This window comes from Cetorhinus maximus, chromosome 6, assembly GCF_964194155.1.
Source record: "Cetorhinus maximus chromosome 6, sCetMax3.hap1.1, whole genome shotgun sequence".
In the NCBI taxonomy this organism is placed as follows: Eukaryota; Metazoa; Chordata; class Chondrichthyes; order Lamniformes; family Cetorhinidae; genus Cetorhinus; species Cetorhinus maximus.
The window spans coordinates 155495945-155514841 of record NC_135884.1 but is presented as its reverse complement, the minus strand read 5'-3'; the positions used below and the strand labels follow the sequence as shown (position 1 = coordinate 155514841).

At 44.5% G+C, this 18897-nt stretch overlaps 1 protein-coding gene across 1 annotated transcript in view; it reads right to left on the bottom strand.

The window, feature by feature from the left end:
- Nucleotides 1-18897, bottom strand: part of pepd (peptidase D) — a 191503-nt gene that overhangs the window by 102364 nt on the left and 70242 nt on the right. Inside the window, exon 7 of the mRNA XM_078544698.1 lies at nucleotides 12177-12221. Coding sequence (XP_078400824.1) covers nucleotides 12177-12221 — 45 coding nt within the window. The remainder of the gene's footprint in view (nucleotides 1-12176; nucleotides 12222-18897) is intronic.

Genomic DNA, 18897 nt, shown 5'->3' with positions numbered 1-18897 from the left:
ATCAACTAGATCAATTAGTCTACAACAGAGCCTGACATGGTGAGGAAACCCTGAGTGGAGAACTTGAGGAACCACAGGACATACATTAGCATCTTCCCAACATGCAACACTCACTACAATCATGTCCCAAATTACACATACACTGTATCAAATGATTATTTTCTCAATTAAGCTTATCAAATATGCATCTGAATGAATCAAAAATATGGGCTTCCATCGCCTCCTGAGAGAGTCTGGTCCATGGGCACTCATATACAGGGGCAATGTTTTTTTAGACTGATTATTGAATTCAGCCTCCTTCGGGCACAAACCATGTCCTCTGGATCCACATTTTACTGTTGATGACAGCCAATGGGATAGGTTCAGGTATAAGTGGGTCTGTCTGTCCTGGGAGTGTTTGATAGGTACAGTGTAGAGGGAGCTTTACTTTTGTTCCAATCGAGATGGGACCAGTGTGCAGTGGTTCTAGCCCCACTTTTCCATAGGTCGCACCATGAGTTTAAAAGTTTAATTCTCTCACCAAAACGGCCAATTTATTTACCTTCGCTACTGTTAGACACAGAATAAAAGAGACTTCAATCTGGCTTCCTTCAATAAACTCAGAAGGATCGATTTATTGTGAAACAAAACTACTTTTATAAAAGAAGCTGCATGAATTGGTTAATGCATAATTTGTAATCTGAAAGTGTAACTATCTATCCCTCTTAAAATTCCCCAGCGCGCGCGCGCGCACACACACACACACACACACACACACACACACACACAAACAAAGGACAAACGGACAATGTCTCTGCAGAGATGGGCGATTGAAGAAAAGACTTTATAAAACAAACAATAAAGTTTGCAGGGTTTAGACAGTGCAAGGGATAAGGTTGAAGCATTTGCAAGAATCTTCAGCAGAAGTGCCGAGTGGATGATCCATCTCGGCCTCCTCCAGAGGGACCCAGCATCACAGACACCAGTTTTCAGCCAAGTCGATTCACTCCATGTGATATCAAGAATTGGCTGAAGGCACTGGATACTGCAAACGCTATGGGCCCTGACAATATTCCAGCAACAGTATTGAAGACTTGTGCTCCAGAACTTGCCAAGCCCCTAGCCAAGCTGTTCCAATACAACTACAACAGTGGCATCTATCCAGCTATGTGGAAAATTGCCCAGTACATCCTGTATGCAAAAAGCAAGACAAATCCAACCTGGCCAATTACCGCCCCATCAGTCTACTCTTGATCATCAGTAAAGTAATGGAAGGGGTCATCAACAGTGCTATCAAGCGACACTTACTCAGCAATAACCTGCTCACTGATGCTCAGTTTGGGTTCCGCCAGGGCCACTCAGCTCCTGACCTCATTACAGCCTTGGTTCAAATGTGGACAAAAGAACTGAACTCCAGAGGTGAGGCTTGAGTGACTTCCCTTGACATCAAGGCAGCATGCGACCAAGTGAGGCATCAAGGAGCCCGAGCAAAATTGGAGTCAATGGGAATCAGGGGGAAAACTCTCCATTGGTTGGAGTCATACCTAGCACAAAGGAAGATGTTTGTGGTTGTTGCAGGTCAATCATCTCAGTCCCAGGACAGGAGTTCCTCAGGCCCAACCATCTTCAGTAGCTTCATCAATGACCTTCCTTCCATTACAAGGTCAAAAGTGGAGATGTTCACTGATGATTGCACAATGTTCAGCACAATTCATGACTCCTCAGCTACCGAAGCAGTCCATGTCCAAATGCAGCAAGATCTGTACAACATTCAGGCTTGCGCTAAGTGGCAAGTAATATTCATGCCACACAAGTGCCGTTCAATCGCCAACAAGAGAGATTCTCAACAGTTCCCCTTTCTACAGCATCGCCATCACTGAATCCCCCACTATCAACAATCCTGGGGGTTGCCATTGACCAGAAACTGAACTGGACTAGCCATATAAATACTGTGGCTACAAGAGCAGGCCAGAAGCTGGGAATTCTACGGCGAATAACTCACCTCCTGACTCCCCAAAGCCTGTCCACCATCTACAAGGCACAAGTCAGGAGTGTGATGGAATACTCCCCACTTGCCTGGATGAGTGCAGCTCCAACAACACTCAAGAAGCTCAACAGCATCCAAGACAAAGCAGCCCACTTGATTGACATCCTATCCATCACCTTAAAGATTAAGTTCCTCTGCCACTGACACACATTGGTAGCAGTGTGCTCTATTTACAAGATGCAGTGCAGCATCTCACCAAGACACCTTCAACAGCACTCTTCAAACCTGCGACCTCTACCATCTAAAAGGACAAGGGCAGCAAATTCATGGAAACACCACCAACTGAAGGTTCCCCTCCAAGTCACTCACCATCCTGATTTGGAAATATATCACCGTTCCTTCACTGTCACTGGGTCAAATTCCTGGAACTCCCTGCCTAACAGCACTGAGGGTGTACCTACACCACATGGACTGCAGTGGTTCAAGAAGGTAGCTCACCTCCACCTTCTCAAGGGCAATTAGGGATGGGCAATAAATGCTGGCCCTGCCAGTAATGCTCATAACCCATGAATGAAAAAGATCTGAAGAGATAAATGCTGTGATTTACCTGTGCAGTGATACAGACAGGCAACTCATTAATTCAGTTAGCTAAAAACCTGTCCCACATTACTTGGTCTAGTTGGTAAAGTTACTGAGATCACACATTACCATGATCATCCTCTGGTTTGTGCTCAGTTAGCTGATCTAAGCAGTAACAAGAGGTTGGGTGTTACAATTAGTGCAGAGTCGCTGAGGCTATCACAGAATCGTTACGGTGTAGAAGGAGGCCATTCGGCCCATCATGTCTCCACTGGCTCTGAGCATTTTAACTTAGTGCCAATCTTCTGCCTTTTCCATACTAGGAGAGGTAGTGAGGTGGAGGTGGAATAGTCATTTCTAGTCACTACTTGAATTTTTGGCAAAAGTGACGTACACTGCCTCAGCCAACGTATGAAATACAGAGTATTAGGACCCATGGAAGCGTACCTCAGCAAGGAATTGGCAATTTCAGGGCAGGGGGTGCAGTTAATAACACAATTAGAGCAGCTCTGTGTAACAGACACTCATAACCAAGAATCAGAAAAAGAGAGAGGTCTTATTGCACGCGAGGCAATCAAACATGATCAACTGTCTCATATTTCACTGGCCACCTCATTCTCCTGCATCGATGGCCCCACGACCCTCTCATATTATTAGATATGAGATCGCTCTTGAGGTTCCAATACTATGTTGTATTATGTGGTCAGAAACAATCGCAGCTACAGTAGGGTCCCAATATTAAACCACTCTCATCTTGATTCAATCTCTCTCCTTCCAATCTCGAGCCCTTACTGAAAGCCAGAAATATCCCAGAATCGAATGCGGTGAAGATGAAATTTCATATCCAGATACAGCCAAATCAGATTTTGTTTGATGAGTGTAAAGTGATGCCAGAGCAGCAGGGATCAGAGAGTAAAAAACAGCATTGCCTGAAATCTAAAACAAACCAAATACTGGAAACATAAAGTAGCTCTTATTGATTTAAAGTTGTCTGTAAAGAGCAAGGAGTGTGTTTTGGAGAAATGGAGTGTTGTTGGAGCATGAATGATTTGCCTCTGTGAGTGGTTCAAACAGGGATCATTGTATTTTTTAAGGAAAGAATGGATAAACATTTACAGCACAGTAATATATGTGGCACATGGAGAGGACGGGGAAGCAGTGGGATTGAATTTGAATTCTCTTGGTAAACTACCAGCACAAACAGGGTAGGCTAAATGGCCTCCTTCTGTGCTGGGTTCTAAAGTCCATTGTGGGCAGAGACCCATCATCCCATCCAAAAGGTTTTCCCTTTTGAGACTGACAAATGCATGCATGGTTTTGGGGATAAGAGATTCCCAGCACAGCTTCAACAGCTCATTGCTGTTACTCTGCCGCAAGTTTGTTTTTTTTTTATTCACTCACGGGGTGTGGGTGTCGCTGACTGGGCCAGCATTTAGTGCAACAAATTGGTATTTGTTGCAACAGTCCACTGCAAGTCAATGAAACATTGAGCACCACCTCCCAGGTTTCATGAAAAATCGATATTTAGATCCCAGTTTCCAAAGAATTCATTCTGAAGCCTGTAACCTTACGCACCCCAAGTCCCATTCAGCCATTACTCTTGCTCACTGACCTACATTGGTTCCCGGTCCAACAACACAGAATATAAAATTTTCATTGTATTCAAATCCCTCCATGGCCTCACCCCTCCCTATCTCTATAACCTACTCCCACCATTCAACCTTCAAAGATACCTGCATCCTCCCAATTCTGGCCTCCAGCATCACTGATTTTAATTGCTCTACCAATGGCAGCCATGTCTTTGCTACTTATGCCCTAAGCTCTGGAAATCCCTCTTTAAACCTTACTGCCTGTTCATCTCTCAATGAAGGGAATTAAGGGATAAGGGGGTAGCGTGGGAAGGTGGAGTTGAAGATGATCTGCCATGATCTTACCAAATGGCCGAACGGCCCGGTCCAAGCTTCTATTTCTTAAATTATGTTCTCCTCCCATAAGAAACTCCTCAAAACCTACCTCTTTGATCAATCTGTTGGTCACCTGTCCTAATGTACCCTATTTTGTCATTTTTTGCTTGATTACGCTCTTGCAAATCTCCTTTATAAGGACATGGGGCTTGGGCAGGAGACTGGAATCAGACTAGGTGTAATTTCAAAGGAATGTGGAGTGAGCAGGATTAGACAGGATGAGATACTAAAGGGTGCAGGGAGTGAGGAGAGTGTGGGCTATTAAACAGGATGGGCGAATGAGGAGAGTGGGATTACATGGGGTTGGATAATAAAAGGTGGTGGGAATGGGCAGAACAGCTCAGGATAGCTTAAAAGCTCATGGTGTAGTGGGTAACATATTATCATCAATAGAAGATTGGCTGGCTGGTAGAAAACAGAGAGTATGTATAAATGGGTCTTTTTCTGATTGGCAGGATGTGACAAGTGGAGTCCTGCAGGGGACTGTGCTGGGGCCTCAACTTATTACAGTTTATATCAATGACCTAGGTGAGGGGAGTGAAGACAGGGTAGCTAAATTTGCAGATGACACAAAGATAGGTAGGAAAATATGTTAAGAGGACACAAGGATTTGCAGACAGACATAGATCGGTTGAGTGAGTGGGCAAAAATCTGGCAGATGGAGTATAACGTAGGAAAATGTGAAGCTGTTCAATTTGGCAGGAAGAATAGAAAAGCAGAGTATTACTTAAATGGAGAACAACTGCAGAAGGATCTAGGTGTTCTAGTGCATCAGTTATAAAAAGTCAGTGTGCAGGTACAGGAGATGCACTGGGTGACCACCCCCACCGCCCCCCAGACACTGCATCGGAATTGTCTGGAAAGTTTTGCCTCCCAACTCCTCCATCCCCTGACTACCCCCCCGCCCCAACTACCCTCCCAAACACCCAATACCTTGAATAACCCCCACCCCCTAAACTACCGACCCAACCCCATCCCCAAACTAGCCTCCAAACTCCTCCATCCACTGACTACCCCACCCTAACTACCCTCCCAAACCCTTTGCCCTCCCGACCACCCTGCACCTCACCCAATTAGCTTACACACTTACCATCCCTCCTGTCATGTTACAGGGACCTTTAAACTTACCTGGTTTATGGCAGCTAGTGTCGTAAATAGGGAGGTGGCTTCACTTCCCCCGACACTGCAGCGCTGCACTGGAAGGACTCGCGGAGCTGCAGCGCTGCACTGGAAGGACTCGCGGAGCTGCAGCGCTGCACTGGAAGGACTCGTGGAGCTGCAGCGCTGCACTGGAAGGACTCGCGGAGCGGCAGCGCTGCACTGGAAGGACTCGCGGAGCTGCAGCGCTGCACTGGAAGGACTCGCGGAGCGGCAGCGCTGCACTGGAAGGACTCGCGGAGCGGCAGCGCTGCACTGGAAGGACTCGCGGAGCTGCAGCGCTGCACTGGAAGGACTCACGGAGCTGCAGCGCTGCACTGGAAGGACTCGTGGAGCTGCAGCGCTGCACTGGAAGGACTCGCGGAGCTGCAGCGCTGCACTGGAAGGACTCGCGGAGCTGCAGCGCTGCACTGGAAGGACTCGCGGAGCTGCAGTGCTGCACTGGAAGGATTCGCGGAGCGGCAGCGCTGCACTGGAAGGACTCGTGGAGCTGCAGCACTGCACTGGAAGGACTCGTGGAGCTGCAGCGCTGCACTGGAAGGACTCGCGGAGCGGCAGCGCTGCACTGGAAGGATTCGCGGAGCTGCAGCGCTGCACTGGAAGGACTCGCGGAGCTGCAGCGCTGCACTGGAAGGACTCGCGGAGCTGCAGCGCTGCACTGGAAGGACTCGCGGAGCTGCAGCGCTGCACTGGAAGGACTCGTGGAGCTGCAGCGCTGCACTGGAAGGACTCGCAGAGCTGCAGCGCTGCACTGGAAGGACTCGCAGAGCTGCAGTGCTGCTTAGGAAGGACTCGCAGAGCAGTAGTGCTGCTTAGGAAGGACTCGCGGAGCTGCAGCGCTGCACTGGTAGGGCTTGCGGAGTGGCAGCGCTGCACTGGAAGGGCTCCCAGAGCTGCAGCGCTGCGCATTTCTCACCAGGCCTGGGTGAGAAATGTGCTGATCCTATCTTGGGTAGGTAAGGAAGAGTGGAGTGGCAATCCAACGGTGAATGTCACTCCACAGAGGTTCTGGGCCAACGACTGACCATCCACAGCTCTCTGGGTATAGAATTTGAAAGGTTCACAGCCTGTGCCGGAATACTCTATGACCATATGGCATGTTGAATTGCACAAAATATAAATTCTCCTGAAAAATGGCAAATCACAATCTGTGGTTTAGCACGATTTCAGCACCCCGAAATCGACCATTTCCACATATTTCATGCAATTCAAATGAACATGAACGCTATCCTCTCAGTCGCTCAATTAATAAATTCAAAGAGCCAATGTGAGTCAGCATTGAGCATTATATCTGACAAGCCCACTTTTTCAACTGCTATTTATTGTATTTTCACAGCACTTAGAACTATCCCTCACTATGATGAATCCCCTCTCTCGCTATATTGTGGCAGCTGCTCATGAAATATTTATGAATGTCTCATAGTAAATACAATTTAAACTTTCCCCCAATTGAGACCATTTTTCAACACTTGCACGTTGCACAGATGTCATTAACTCATCCGTGTCCAGAAACTACACTTCATTGAAACAATTGAAGAAAGTCCCACAGACCCATTCGTACTCCAATGGGCAGGTGGGTGGGTTACAAAGTGGTTTGGAATCCTTGTTCCCCTGGTCCTTAGAGCTCATCACCCCGTAGAGCATATTACAGCCAGTGGCTGAGAGTCACAGAAATGAGTGTTAAATGAGGCTGGAGGGCGGGGGGCACAATGAAACGCTTGGTGGACAAGTTGTGCCAGTGGCAGACCTTGAGAGACTCCCCCAAAGCAATGAAAAATGGCCACCCCAACAAAAATCTCCAGCCCATGAGCAAGGTGCCCACTGGTGGCAAGTGGAAGAAAGCAAAGAAGAGTCTCAGGATACAGGGCATTTAGGGAGAACATACTTTATATAAAAGCATATAATATACAAGACCTGTTCACTCACTGGACTTGCGCTTCTATGTCAGATTCACATTTTCCAATCTCATTTCTACCTTTTATTTTTCTGTCTGCAACAGAACTTTGTTCGTGTTCTTCAATTTGTTTTCACTGTTGTCCAGGTCCGTCTCTGGCGAAGTCTTAATTTGATTCAGTTCTGTCATTTTGCTACTCATGGCTTCATTATCCGCTCGTCACTTGGGAAGTTCAAAGGCTTTTCTTTTCAATGCCTCCTCTTTTCCATTCAGCTGCTTCTTCAGCTCTTCAGTCTGTTTCTTGTAGCTTTCGGCTTCCTCCTGGAATATTGAACATTGCTGAGTCTGCTCTGCCAACTGGTTCTTCCATTTGTTCAGAGTGACATTAAATCCATTTTCCTTCTCTTCGTAATTTTCCAGAGAAATAAACGTCGACCTAAGTAATTTTTGTAGCGCATGAAGGTCTGTCAACAGGTTTTTCTTGTCTTTGCAAAACTTGCTTGCTTCATCTTCAGCTTTCCTGTAATTCAGCATAGTCCCCGAGTTTCTTCTGCTATGTTTCCATTCTGCTGTTTAAGACAGTCTTCAATTTGTCATGTTGCTGAATGGTTACGCATTCCTTTTGCATTTGATCTTGAAGGACAATCAACTGTTCTTTCAACTGTTTATTTTATTGTTGGAGCTCTTGCCACACTCTGGGCTTCAGTGCATTGTTTTGTTGCTACTGATAATTCCAACTCAGCTTTTTCTGAAGTAATATTCAACATCCTCTGCAGCTCCTTGTGTTTTTCCATGGCTACATGTCGATTCTTCAAGACGTTGTTCAGAGTTGCAGCTTCTTTGCGTGCCTTTTCTGCCTGCTGTTTTGCCTGGCTGTACATCTGGTTGAGTTTTCCCAACTCCTGCTTTGGTTTGCCAGCTGTGGAATGAAGGGTCGTTATCTCCTCCTGATAGAACTCGAACAGCTTGGTTCATTGAAGACTTCAGTTTGTCATGCGTTTTCAAAGGTATATACTCAGCTTGAATATTACGCTTCAAATCTTCAGTTCAGCTCTGATGCAAACATTTTCCTGTAAAACCACTCCATTTACTTTTTGCACGTTTTGCTTCTTTTCAGTTACCTCAGATAGCTTTCTTTCATGCACGGCTATCTGCTGACTCTGCACTGTCATCCATGTCCCTCTCTCTGGGGTTTTCCATCGCCCTCGACAGAGTTGCCCTCTCTCTGGGTCTTTTGTTGCCCTCGGTGGAGTTGCCTTCTCTCTGGAGTTTCTTCCAATTTTCTGTCCATGGCTGTTTTCTTTTCTCGTAGTTTACAGCTTTAAATTGCATTGTCTCTTAAAGGCTCTGAGTGCGGTAACATTGTTTTTTTTACACTCACGCTGTCTCTGCAGCTGCCGGTTCTGTCACTGTGATTTTCCCATGCTTTTCTGATTTTGGCGGGCTCCCCAACGATCGTAGCTGCTTTTTTAAAAAAAAAATTTTAACATAAAAATATAGAAAATAGGAGCAGGAGTGGGTCATTCAGCCCTTTGCATCTGCTCTGCCATTTAATATGATCATGGCTGATCCTCTATCTCAACGCCGTACTCCCACTCTCTCCCCAGACCCCTTGACGACTTTAGGGTCCAGAAATCTATCTATTTCCTTCTTAAATATATTCAGTGACTTGGCCTCCACAGCCTCCTGTGGTAGAGAATTCCACAGGTTCACCACCCTCTGAGTGAAGAAGTTTCTCCTCACCTCAGTCCTAAATGGCCTATCCTGTATCCTGAGACTGTGACCCCTTGTTCTAGGCCCCCCCAGCCAGAGGAAACATCATCCCTGCTTCCAGCCCTGTCAGAATTTTATACGCTTCAATGAGATCCCCTCTCATTCTTCTAATCTCCAGTGAATACAGGCCTAGTCAGCCCAATCTCTCCTAATACAACAATCCTGCCATCCATGTGAAGGCCAACATACCATTTGCCTTTTTAACTGCTTGCTGCATCTGCATGCTTGCTTTCAGTGATTGGTGTACAAGGACACCCAGGTCTCTTTGTACATCAATATTTCCCAATCTATCACCATTTAAATAATACACTGTTTTTCCTACCGAAGTGGATAAAACTTCTTTCTTTCGTTCTTTTGCCTCTGCAGGGTGTTTTTGAACTTTGAGCTTCAGGAGTTTCGGTGGGCATACTTTTTTTCACTTGCGAGTTGTCAACTCTGCAGCAATGCATTTTTTTTAAACTCTGCAGTCTTTTTTCTTGCTGTGCACTGCGGGCTTCTCTATTTAACTCTGCCACCCATTTTTCTGCAGTTATTTTTTTAAACCTTTGTTTTTTACTTGCAGCTATCTTTCAGCTGCCCTCTGGATGCTAAACCCTTGGGATCGCCACCTATTCTAAAATATAAGTACAGCCACTTTTTTGGTATTTTTGCTCACCATCTCATGAACTGTATCACTCAGGTTCTTGCAAATTTCTGTAATGGATTTCCACTCACTGTAATGGATTCCTCACCTCCAAGTCCGTAGTGAAGCTTCTTCAACTTTTTCTTCAAGTCGTCTTCTTAAGTGTGCATCTCTCTAGTTTGGCGTCAGCTGCTTTTATAGTGTTTCATAACCTTGGGATGCTGTTCTGGGTTCATACATTTAGCTGCCACCTTTCATATCACCGTGGATCACCATGCCAGATTATGGTACTATCCCTGATGTGATATCTTTTAGGAGCTCCCATGTTGTATTCTGGTGCCAGCTGTGGTGTCCCAACAATGAGATCTTGAGACTTGTATATTTAAACATTTATTGTTAACCTTTAACTACTTACAGATCCAAGGTATGGTCATGCATGAAACTGTTATCTCCATACAGGCTGCTTCCAGAGTATTCTTTCTAGTCTGTTCTCTCAGTCCATTACCATGTGACTTTATGCATCATACCGTGGGCAGTGCTATTCTCCAGTCCCATATTAACCCTTGCTCTGCCGAGCACCTTTACATTACAATGGCATGCAGGGACATCATACAACATCACACAACAACAAACTAACACAAACACCAATCCGAGAATGACCAAGTCATCTATTTTAATGATATTAGTTGAGGGATAAACATTGGCCAGGGCACCAGGAAGAAGTCCCCTGCACTTCTTCAAATTAGTGCCGTGGGATCTTTTACATCCACTGAGAGCAGAGATGGAGTATCTATTTAAAGTCTTATCCTCAAGATGGCTTTTCTGAAAATGCAGCACTCCCTCAGTACTGCAATGGAGTGTCAGCCTAATTCTTGACTTCTTTTACAGAAGAAATCTCCAATCATGGCGCATCCCAACAGAAGGTGCCCAACCACACACTGCCTCCCTGCACCATCAATAAACTGCATTGTATTTTTAAATTGCAATGAATCATACAACATAGAGTGAGGCTATTCAGACCATCATGCCTGTGCTGGTTCTTTGAATGAATTATCCAATTAATTCCACTCCCCTGCTCTTTCCCCATGGCCCTATATATTTTTCCTATTCAAGTATTCATCCAATTTCCTTTTCAAATCATTGAATCGGCTCCCACCACCCTTTCAGGCAGCGCATTCCAGATCACAACAACTCGCTGTATAAAAGTAACTTATCACCTCTCTGGAATAAGGAGAAATGTCAAATTATACAAAATTATGCTAATTTATTTGGCTAGTTTGTTTACTGTGAATTTAAAATCCTCCAGTTTTAAGGAAATAATAGCTATCAGACAAATTGGAGATGGAGAATACACTGAATCTGAAAAATAAAAACAATTTGTGGGACTGAAAAATAGTACAAGCTCACCTCTAAAAATATGACAAATAAAGATTCCAAAAGTTACTAAATGAGATTTTTAAATTTGTTTTTATTCATTTTTAGGATATGGGCATCACTGGCAAAGCAGGTATTTATTGCCCATCCCTAGTTGCCTTGGGAAGGTTTGATACAACTGAGCGGCTTGTTGGGTCACTTCAGAGGGCAGTTACAAGTCAACCCATTCGTGTGGGACTGGAGTCACATATAGGTCCGGGTCAGATTTCCTTTCCTAAAGGACAGTAAACCAGTTGGGTTTTTAATGTCACTTTTACTGATCCCAGCTTTTTATTTTTAGATTTTTTTTCAAATTCGCAAAATGCAACAGTAGGATTTCAACTCCTGATTTCTGGATGACAAGTCCTGTGGTTTACTAATCTGGTAACATGACCATGACAACACAGTACCCAAAAGATATACACAATTAAAAAGATGATCACCATCATCCAATTCTGACCTCTTGCACAACTCCAATTTTCATCACTCCACCACTGTCAGCAATGCCTTCAGCTGCCAGGGTCTCAGAGTTCCCTCGAAATCTCTCTACTCCTTTAAGATGCTCCTTAAAACTCATCTCTTTGACAAGATTTTAGTTGCCTAACCTAGTATCATGCGACTCAGTGCCAACTTTTGTTTAATAATGCTCCTGTGAAACACGTTGGAATGTTTTATGTTAAGGACACTATATAAATGCAAGTTATGACATGAAACAGGGGAACAAGGGACTGATACAGCATTCAGAGATTTCATGGCACCATGTTTCATCCACACAGTTTACATACATGACTCTGAGCAGATACTCACCATTCCATGATTACAGGATGAAGCAAAGTGTTGTTCACATTAAACCTGGAAACGACAAAAGAATCTATTTTATTTCAGTTTTCTTTAAAATGTCGGCTCCTTCAATGCTCTCAATTTTCCGTTTATTCTCATTAGCCTTTCATTACATACAGCAAAGGTGGGTTGAAGGTTGAAAAGGAGAGAGAATAAAACACAACTTGCTACACCAGTGCCTGTAGAGAGAAAAGATCAGTTACAATGTCAGGTCTGGATAGGTGATAGTTTTTCAAGTGTGTAAACTCGCTAATTCACCACACACCGACCAATTAAATTCAACACTGACCAAAGGAAATAAAGGGAACTGACAAAACCCCCACACCTCACCCCAGTAACTTACCCCCTCATCCCTGGTAACTCTGTCCCCTTGCCCTCAGAAACCACCCCCACACCACCACCTCTCACCCCCGCTAAATCTGTGTTGGGTAATTAACAAACATCCCTTTGCCTGGTACAAATTTCACTGGTCCTCTTCCTAGTTTATCTGGATTGAAGATTGGGACCAATGCACCAGGAAAATGATTGCAAACTTTTATAGTAATATAAGGAGTCGATAACACAGACATGAGGAGATAAACAGGAGAACCAGGAGCAGAGAACAGGAAAACAAAGAAACTACAGTGGGATTTTCCGGTTGCACTGTGGCAGGACCCACCACGGGGAGATTCGGCAGTCCAGCCAAAAGTCCATTGATTTTCGGCGGGACCGGACTGTCCGGGTGGCGGGCAGGGACAGAAAATCCCACCCTTTGATTCTCTTATTTGCACAGCCGGAAGTTCTCCAAATACAATCAGGCGCAGTCACCAAGATAGGTAAATGTGGCAGCTATTTAGGGCCCAACAAGGTCCCACAAGTAACGAGATGAATGATCAGTGAATCTGGTTTTAGCGGAGTTTGTTGAAGGAGGAATGTTGGCTGAGTGCACTGGGGGAACGCCCTGCTTACTCCAGTCCCAGCCTAGATTTTCTGGCCAAGTCTTGGGATTGGACCACAGTCTTGAGAACTGATGGGTTCAGGGTCGTCAACAGACTCCACGAGTGCACCAAATAAAACTCAGCTAAAGCGGCAGCAAGGATTACCAGTGCCTAATCCATAAGGGGAGGGTTAATAAAAGGTCCTCAAAATTACAAGGGATTTTGATAGGAGTGTAAAAAAAGGATAAACTGTTTCCAGTGGCAGAAGGGTCAGTAATAAGAGGTCCCAGGTTGAAGATAAATGGAAAAAAGGCCAGAGGGGGACAGGAGGAAATGTAATCATTTCTCAGGCAGCGAGAATGTACTGCCTGAAAGGACAGTGGAAGTAGACCCAATAGTAACTTCCTAAAGAGAATTGGATAAATACTTGAACAGGATGGATTTGTAGGGCTATGGGGAAAGAGCAGGGGAGCGGGACTAATGGGATAGCTCTTTCAAAGAGCCAGCACAGGCATGATGGGCCGAATAAAATCATCAAATGGTTACAGCACTGAAGGAGGCCATTCAATTTTCATGTTCATGCTGGCTCTCTGCAAGACCTACTCAGCTAGTCCAACTCAGGTCCATTTTCCCTGTAGCCCTGCAAATTGTTTCTCTCTGAAAGACATGATTGAAACAGCCTCCCCAACTCTCTCAGGCAGTGCATTCCAGACCCTAACCACTCGATTGACCCTGTCTCCGCCACACTCTCAGGCAGTACATTCCAGACCCTAACCATTCACTGTGTAAAAACCTTATTACTCTTATCACTGTTGCTTCATAGTTTCCTTCTGCACTGAATGAATGGAGAGATGGGATGGGGAGGGGGTAGGGGATGAGGAGGGAGAAGGGGAAGATGAGGGTGAGTGGGGGGGTGGGGGGGGGGAAGATACAGATGGAATGCGGACGGGGAGGGGGGCCAGAATAAAGATGTGGAGGGGGAGGGGTTGTGGATGTGCAGGAGGTTGGTGGGGGTGGTGGGGTACAGATGGATGAGAGGCAAGTGAGAATGGTCTATCTTTCTTTGAATGTTTACAGGGAATTAAAAAGGCAGGAAAGCTTTACATCAGATTTATTGGATTGGTCAGTGAAGTGCATGGCGCCCACATGAGTCTCTCCCTCCAGCTCCTGCAGGGCTGGGCCCGGGAGAGGGGTAAATAAGGTCGGGAAGTCCAAACAGGACACCAGAGGGGCAAGAGTTGAGAATTTGGTGCAAGTGAGAATTTGATGCAGAGAATAAAAGAGGTGCTGCTTTTCACAAATCGAGTGATTAGTTAAAAAACTAACTACAAGCTCAGCATAAATAAAATAGGAGAGAAGGTGCAGACCTGAGTGGAGGAAGCAGTATATATTTGTCAAATCAAAAATCAACAAAAATAAACAAGGTGTGACGTGACAGGGCGGCATGTAGGTGATTGGTTGGTGACTATTACCATTGTCTTTTTTCTACCTCCCTATTGGAACATTGGGCTACACTAAGAAATCTAGTTTGTGGTCTAATAAATAGAGGCATCACATGGCACCTCAGTCGCATTAATTGCATATCCTGGGCCATGTGTGAACTCCAGGAAGCTTCTCACATCCTGGAAAAGCACAGGTTCAGGAAGTGTTGTCTGCCGAAGGAACTCGAGCTCCAAGTTTCAGAGCTTGAATAGCAGCTGACGTCACTGTGGCGCATCCACGAGGCTGAGAGCTAAAATGGATAGCATGTTTCTTGGAAGTGGTCACCTCCTGCAACTTAAGAGGGTGCAGACTGAGGGGAAATTGATGCACGCAAGATAGACAAGGCGGACCAGGTAGGCAGTGCAGGAATTCTGAGCCCATCCCTCTCTCTCTAATTGGTAATCAGCCCCAAGAGCCACGGCCACAGCACCATGTGTGGCTCAGCTGTGCAAGGGCAGGATGGCAAAGTGGCAGGAGATCAGAAAAGGAAAAGCGATGGTGGATTCTATACTGAGGAACAGGCAGTGATGTTATCTTTTTGGGAATATGGTGGTATTCTATAAAGAAGGCTGCGTATGTGTGTGCGCGCGCATGTGAGTGTGTGTGTCCATGGGTAATTAAACTGGAGGATGGTTAGTAAGCACAGCTCGTTTGGAAGGTAAAGGTTGCTAGATGCATGCATTTGTAATGAGAGGCTATAGTGAAGTTGGAATTACAAGTAAATAAGTTGGGTTTTAAAATTTGCATTAGGTGATTGGTAAGGACTTGACTTCAGCTGCTAAATTTCAGAGAGAGTTTAAGGGACTTTTACAACTTACAAAGGTTTCATAAATAAACAAGGGGAGGTTATTAAATTCCATTTGAGCTGAAAGTGGAGGCAATAGGAAGACATGAAAGATTTTATATTTTGGAAGCGGTACTTAGGACAATGGAGTCTAGGATGAAAGGGGAAAAAGATATTTGAGGGAGATGTTTAGCTGAGTTGAGGTGGCTGTGTGGGAGGGGGGTGGGGGGTTTGGGGTGGGGGGGGGGTTTGCCCTGGGACCAGCTCTGTGCTGAGAGAAGTTGTGGATTTGAAGCAGCCACCCAGGTCCAAGCCAGAAAGGTCTTTGTTTTCAGAAAGCAGTCCATTTCTGAACTTCCTTCAGGTTTCCACAAGAAAGTGGAAGAGAGTGAGAAGTCAAGTGGTTTACTTTATTAAAATAGCAGCAGCTTTTGCCTTGGGTGATGTTACTGGATTTTTATGGTTTAAAAAAAAATATAAGGGAGCTGTTGCCAAGTAGTTTACTTGGGTTTTTTGGGGGAATGTTTTGTAAGACTGTTTCAACTGTGTAATTACCCTTGTGTATTAAAGTTTTTTTTCTTCTTGTTCATAAATCTTTTAATTTTAAAATCCTAAAAGTGTTATTGGGATTCTATGCTCCTGAAATCAGTAGTTTTGCCCTCATTTTCAAAATACAAAAAAAAGGTTATGATCAGTAGGACAAGTTTCCCTCTGGGATCTGGCTTGCTCAGCGAATAACGTCAGCTGCGGTTGTAACAGCAGGCATTTCTGTGGCTGCTGATGTGACCCCAGGATGGTACCTCCTTGGTGCCAGGGCCAATAATATCACTGAGCGCCTGCAGAACATTCTGAGGAAGTCCAAATCAATACCAGCTACATAGATAGAAAGTGGGATGAGGTCATGAAGGCAAAGTTTGCAGAACTAGGAAAGAAATTTAAAAAAACAGGAACACCAAGATAGTAATCTCCAGGTTACTCCTGTTGCTATATGCTGGTGAGTTTAGAATAGGAGGATATTGTAAACGAATGCATGGCTGGTGAGATGGTGCAGGAGGAAGGGTTTTAAGATGCCTGGAACATTGGAACTGGTTCAGTGAGAAGTGGGCACCATACAAGTTGAACGTAATTTTTGAATGAACAAGCAATGTACCTGAATTCAATTTCCACGTGGACAATAAAGTGGAATTGAATTGAAAGTAATTGGCAGAAGGACTGGAGGAGAGTTGAGGAGAAATTTGTTTCACCCAGAGGGTGGCGGGGGTCTGGTACTCACTGCCTGAAAGGGTGGTAGAGGCAGGAACCCACATCACACTTAAAAGATACTTGGATATGCATTTAAAAGACTGTAACCTACAGGCTACGGACCAAGAGCTGGAAAACGGGATTAGGCTGGATAGCTCTTTTCCACCCGGCACAGGCATGATGGGCCAAATGGCCTCTTTCCCTGTCATAAATTTTCAATGCTTCTACGGCAGCAGACAGACAGTCACATCGACTTCACACCTTTGATGCAATTGTGATAGTTCCTGGCTATGAGCAGCTGTGGCTCAGTTCATAGCACCCTCGCCTTTGAATCAGAGGGTTGTGGGTTCATGTCCCACTCCCGGAAACCAAGAACTGTGATTGTACTCGAAAGAGTTGCAATCTGTGACTGCTGATAACTCGAAAGAGTTTCAAAACTGATTTTCCCCACTCTAAAATCATGATAATCAGCTCATCAGCATGCTCTCTGTAGATGGACCTGGATCAACTCATTTGCATAGCAATCCTGTAATCGCTCACTCAACAAGTGCGTTCAGTGTCAACTTGCCCAGAACAACAGTGCTGCAGTTACATCTTAATTTGATAATCACCACATTTATTAAAGCTTAGCCACAGCCCACCCCTGGACAGAAATGAGCTCTCAAGGTCAAATCCAACAGAGACCTTACCATGCTGGAACAAAAGTGTTTAAAATGCTACAATTAAATGGACAGAGCAAATTCAACATTTCAGGATTGTCCGCAGACTTCAAGAATGAAAGCTTCCTCGCCTGGACGCTTCTCTGAGGCACTGCACCAGTGTGTGGGATTACAAAGAATATACAGGCCATTCAGCCCAACCAGTTTGTGCTGGTATTTATATGCCCTTTTCTCCTCCCATTCCATCTACCTCATCTAAGCCTTTCAGTGTATATTTCCATTCCCATTTCTCGTTTATCTGTCCAGCTTCCTTTTGAAAACATCCAAACTATTTGCCTCAACCATTTCCTGTGGTAATAAGTTTCACATTCTCACCACTCTGAATAATGAAATTCTCATTTCCCTATTGCACAGATTTGTAAATTAGTTTCAATTAGGCACATATAGAGGTTAATGGGTGTGATCTTATAGCCATTACGGGGACGTGGTTACAAGGAGATCAAAGCTGGGAACTAAATATTCAGGGCTATGCGACTTTTCGAAAGGACAGGTAGGAAGGAAAGGGTGGTGGGGTAGCTTTGTTAATACGAGATGGAATAAGTACAATAGCAAGAAATGATCTTGGATCGGAAGATGTAGAATCCATATGGGTGGATGTAAGAAATAACAAGGGGAAGAAGGAATGAGGGCAAAGTTGGCTGGAGTGGACTGGGAAAGGAGTTTAGCAGAAAAGACGGTTGATGAACAATGGCAGACATTTAAGAAAATAATTCACGAATCGCAACAAAGATGTATCCCAGTGAGAAAGAAGGATTCTAGGAAGGGGATAAACCAACCATGGTTAACCAAGGAAGTTAAGGATAATATCAAATTGAAAGAAAAATCATACAATGTGGCAAAGATTAGTGGTAAGCCAGAGGATTGGGAAAGTTTTAAAAACCAACAAAAGATGACCAAAAAAAATAAAGAGGGAGAATATAAACTTTGGCGGTAAACTAGCAAATAATATAAAAATGGACAGTAAGAGCTTCTTTAAATATATAAAAAAGGAAGAGAGGGGCCAAAGTGAACATAGGCCCCTTACAGAATGAGGCCAGGAAAATAATAATGGGGAACTAGGAAATGGCAGAGGAGCTGAATAAATACTTTGCATCAGTCTTCATGGTAGAAGACACTAATAGCATTCCAAAAATACTAAACAATCAAAGGGCAAAAGGCAGGGGGGGGGGGGGGAAGGAGGAAGTAAATACGATAACTTTCACTAGAGAAAAAGTACTAGGAAAATTAATGGGGCTAAAGGCAGAAAAGTCCCCTGGACCTGATGGGTTGCACCCAAGGATATTAAGGAAGTAGCTACACAAATAGTGAATACATTGGTAGTAGTAATCTTCCAAGAATCCTCAGATTCTGGAAGAGTCCCAGAAGACTGGAAAATGGCCAATGTAACACCCTTATTCAAAAAGGGAGACAAAAAACAGGTAACTATAGGCCAGTTAGCTTAACATTCATCATTGGGAAAATGTTAGAGTCTATTATCAAGGATGTAATAGCAGAGCATTTAGAAATGCATAATATAGTAAAGCAGAGTCAGCATGGCTTCATTA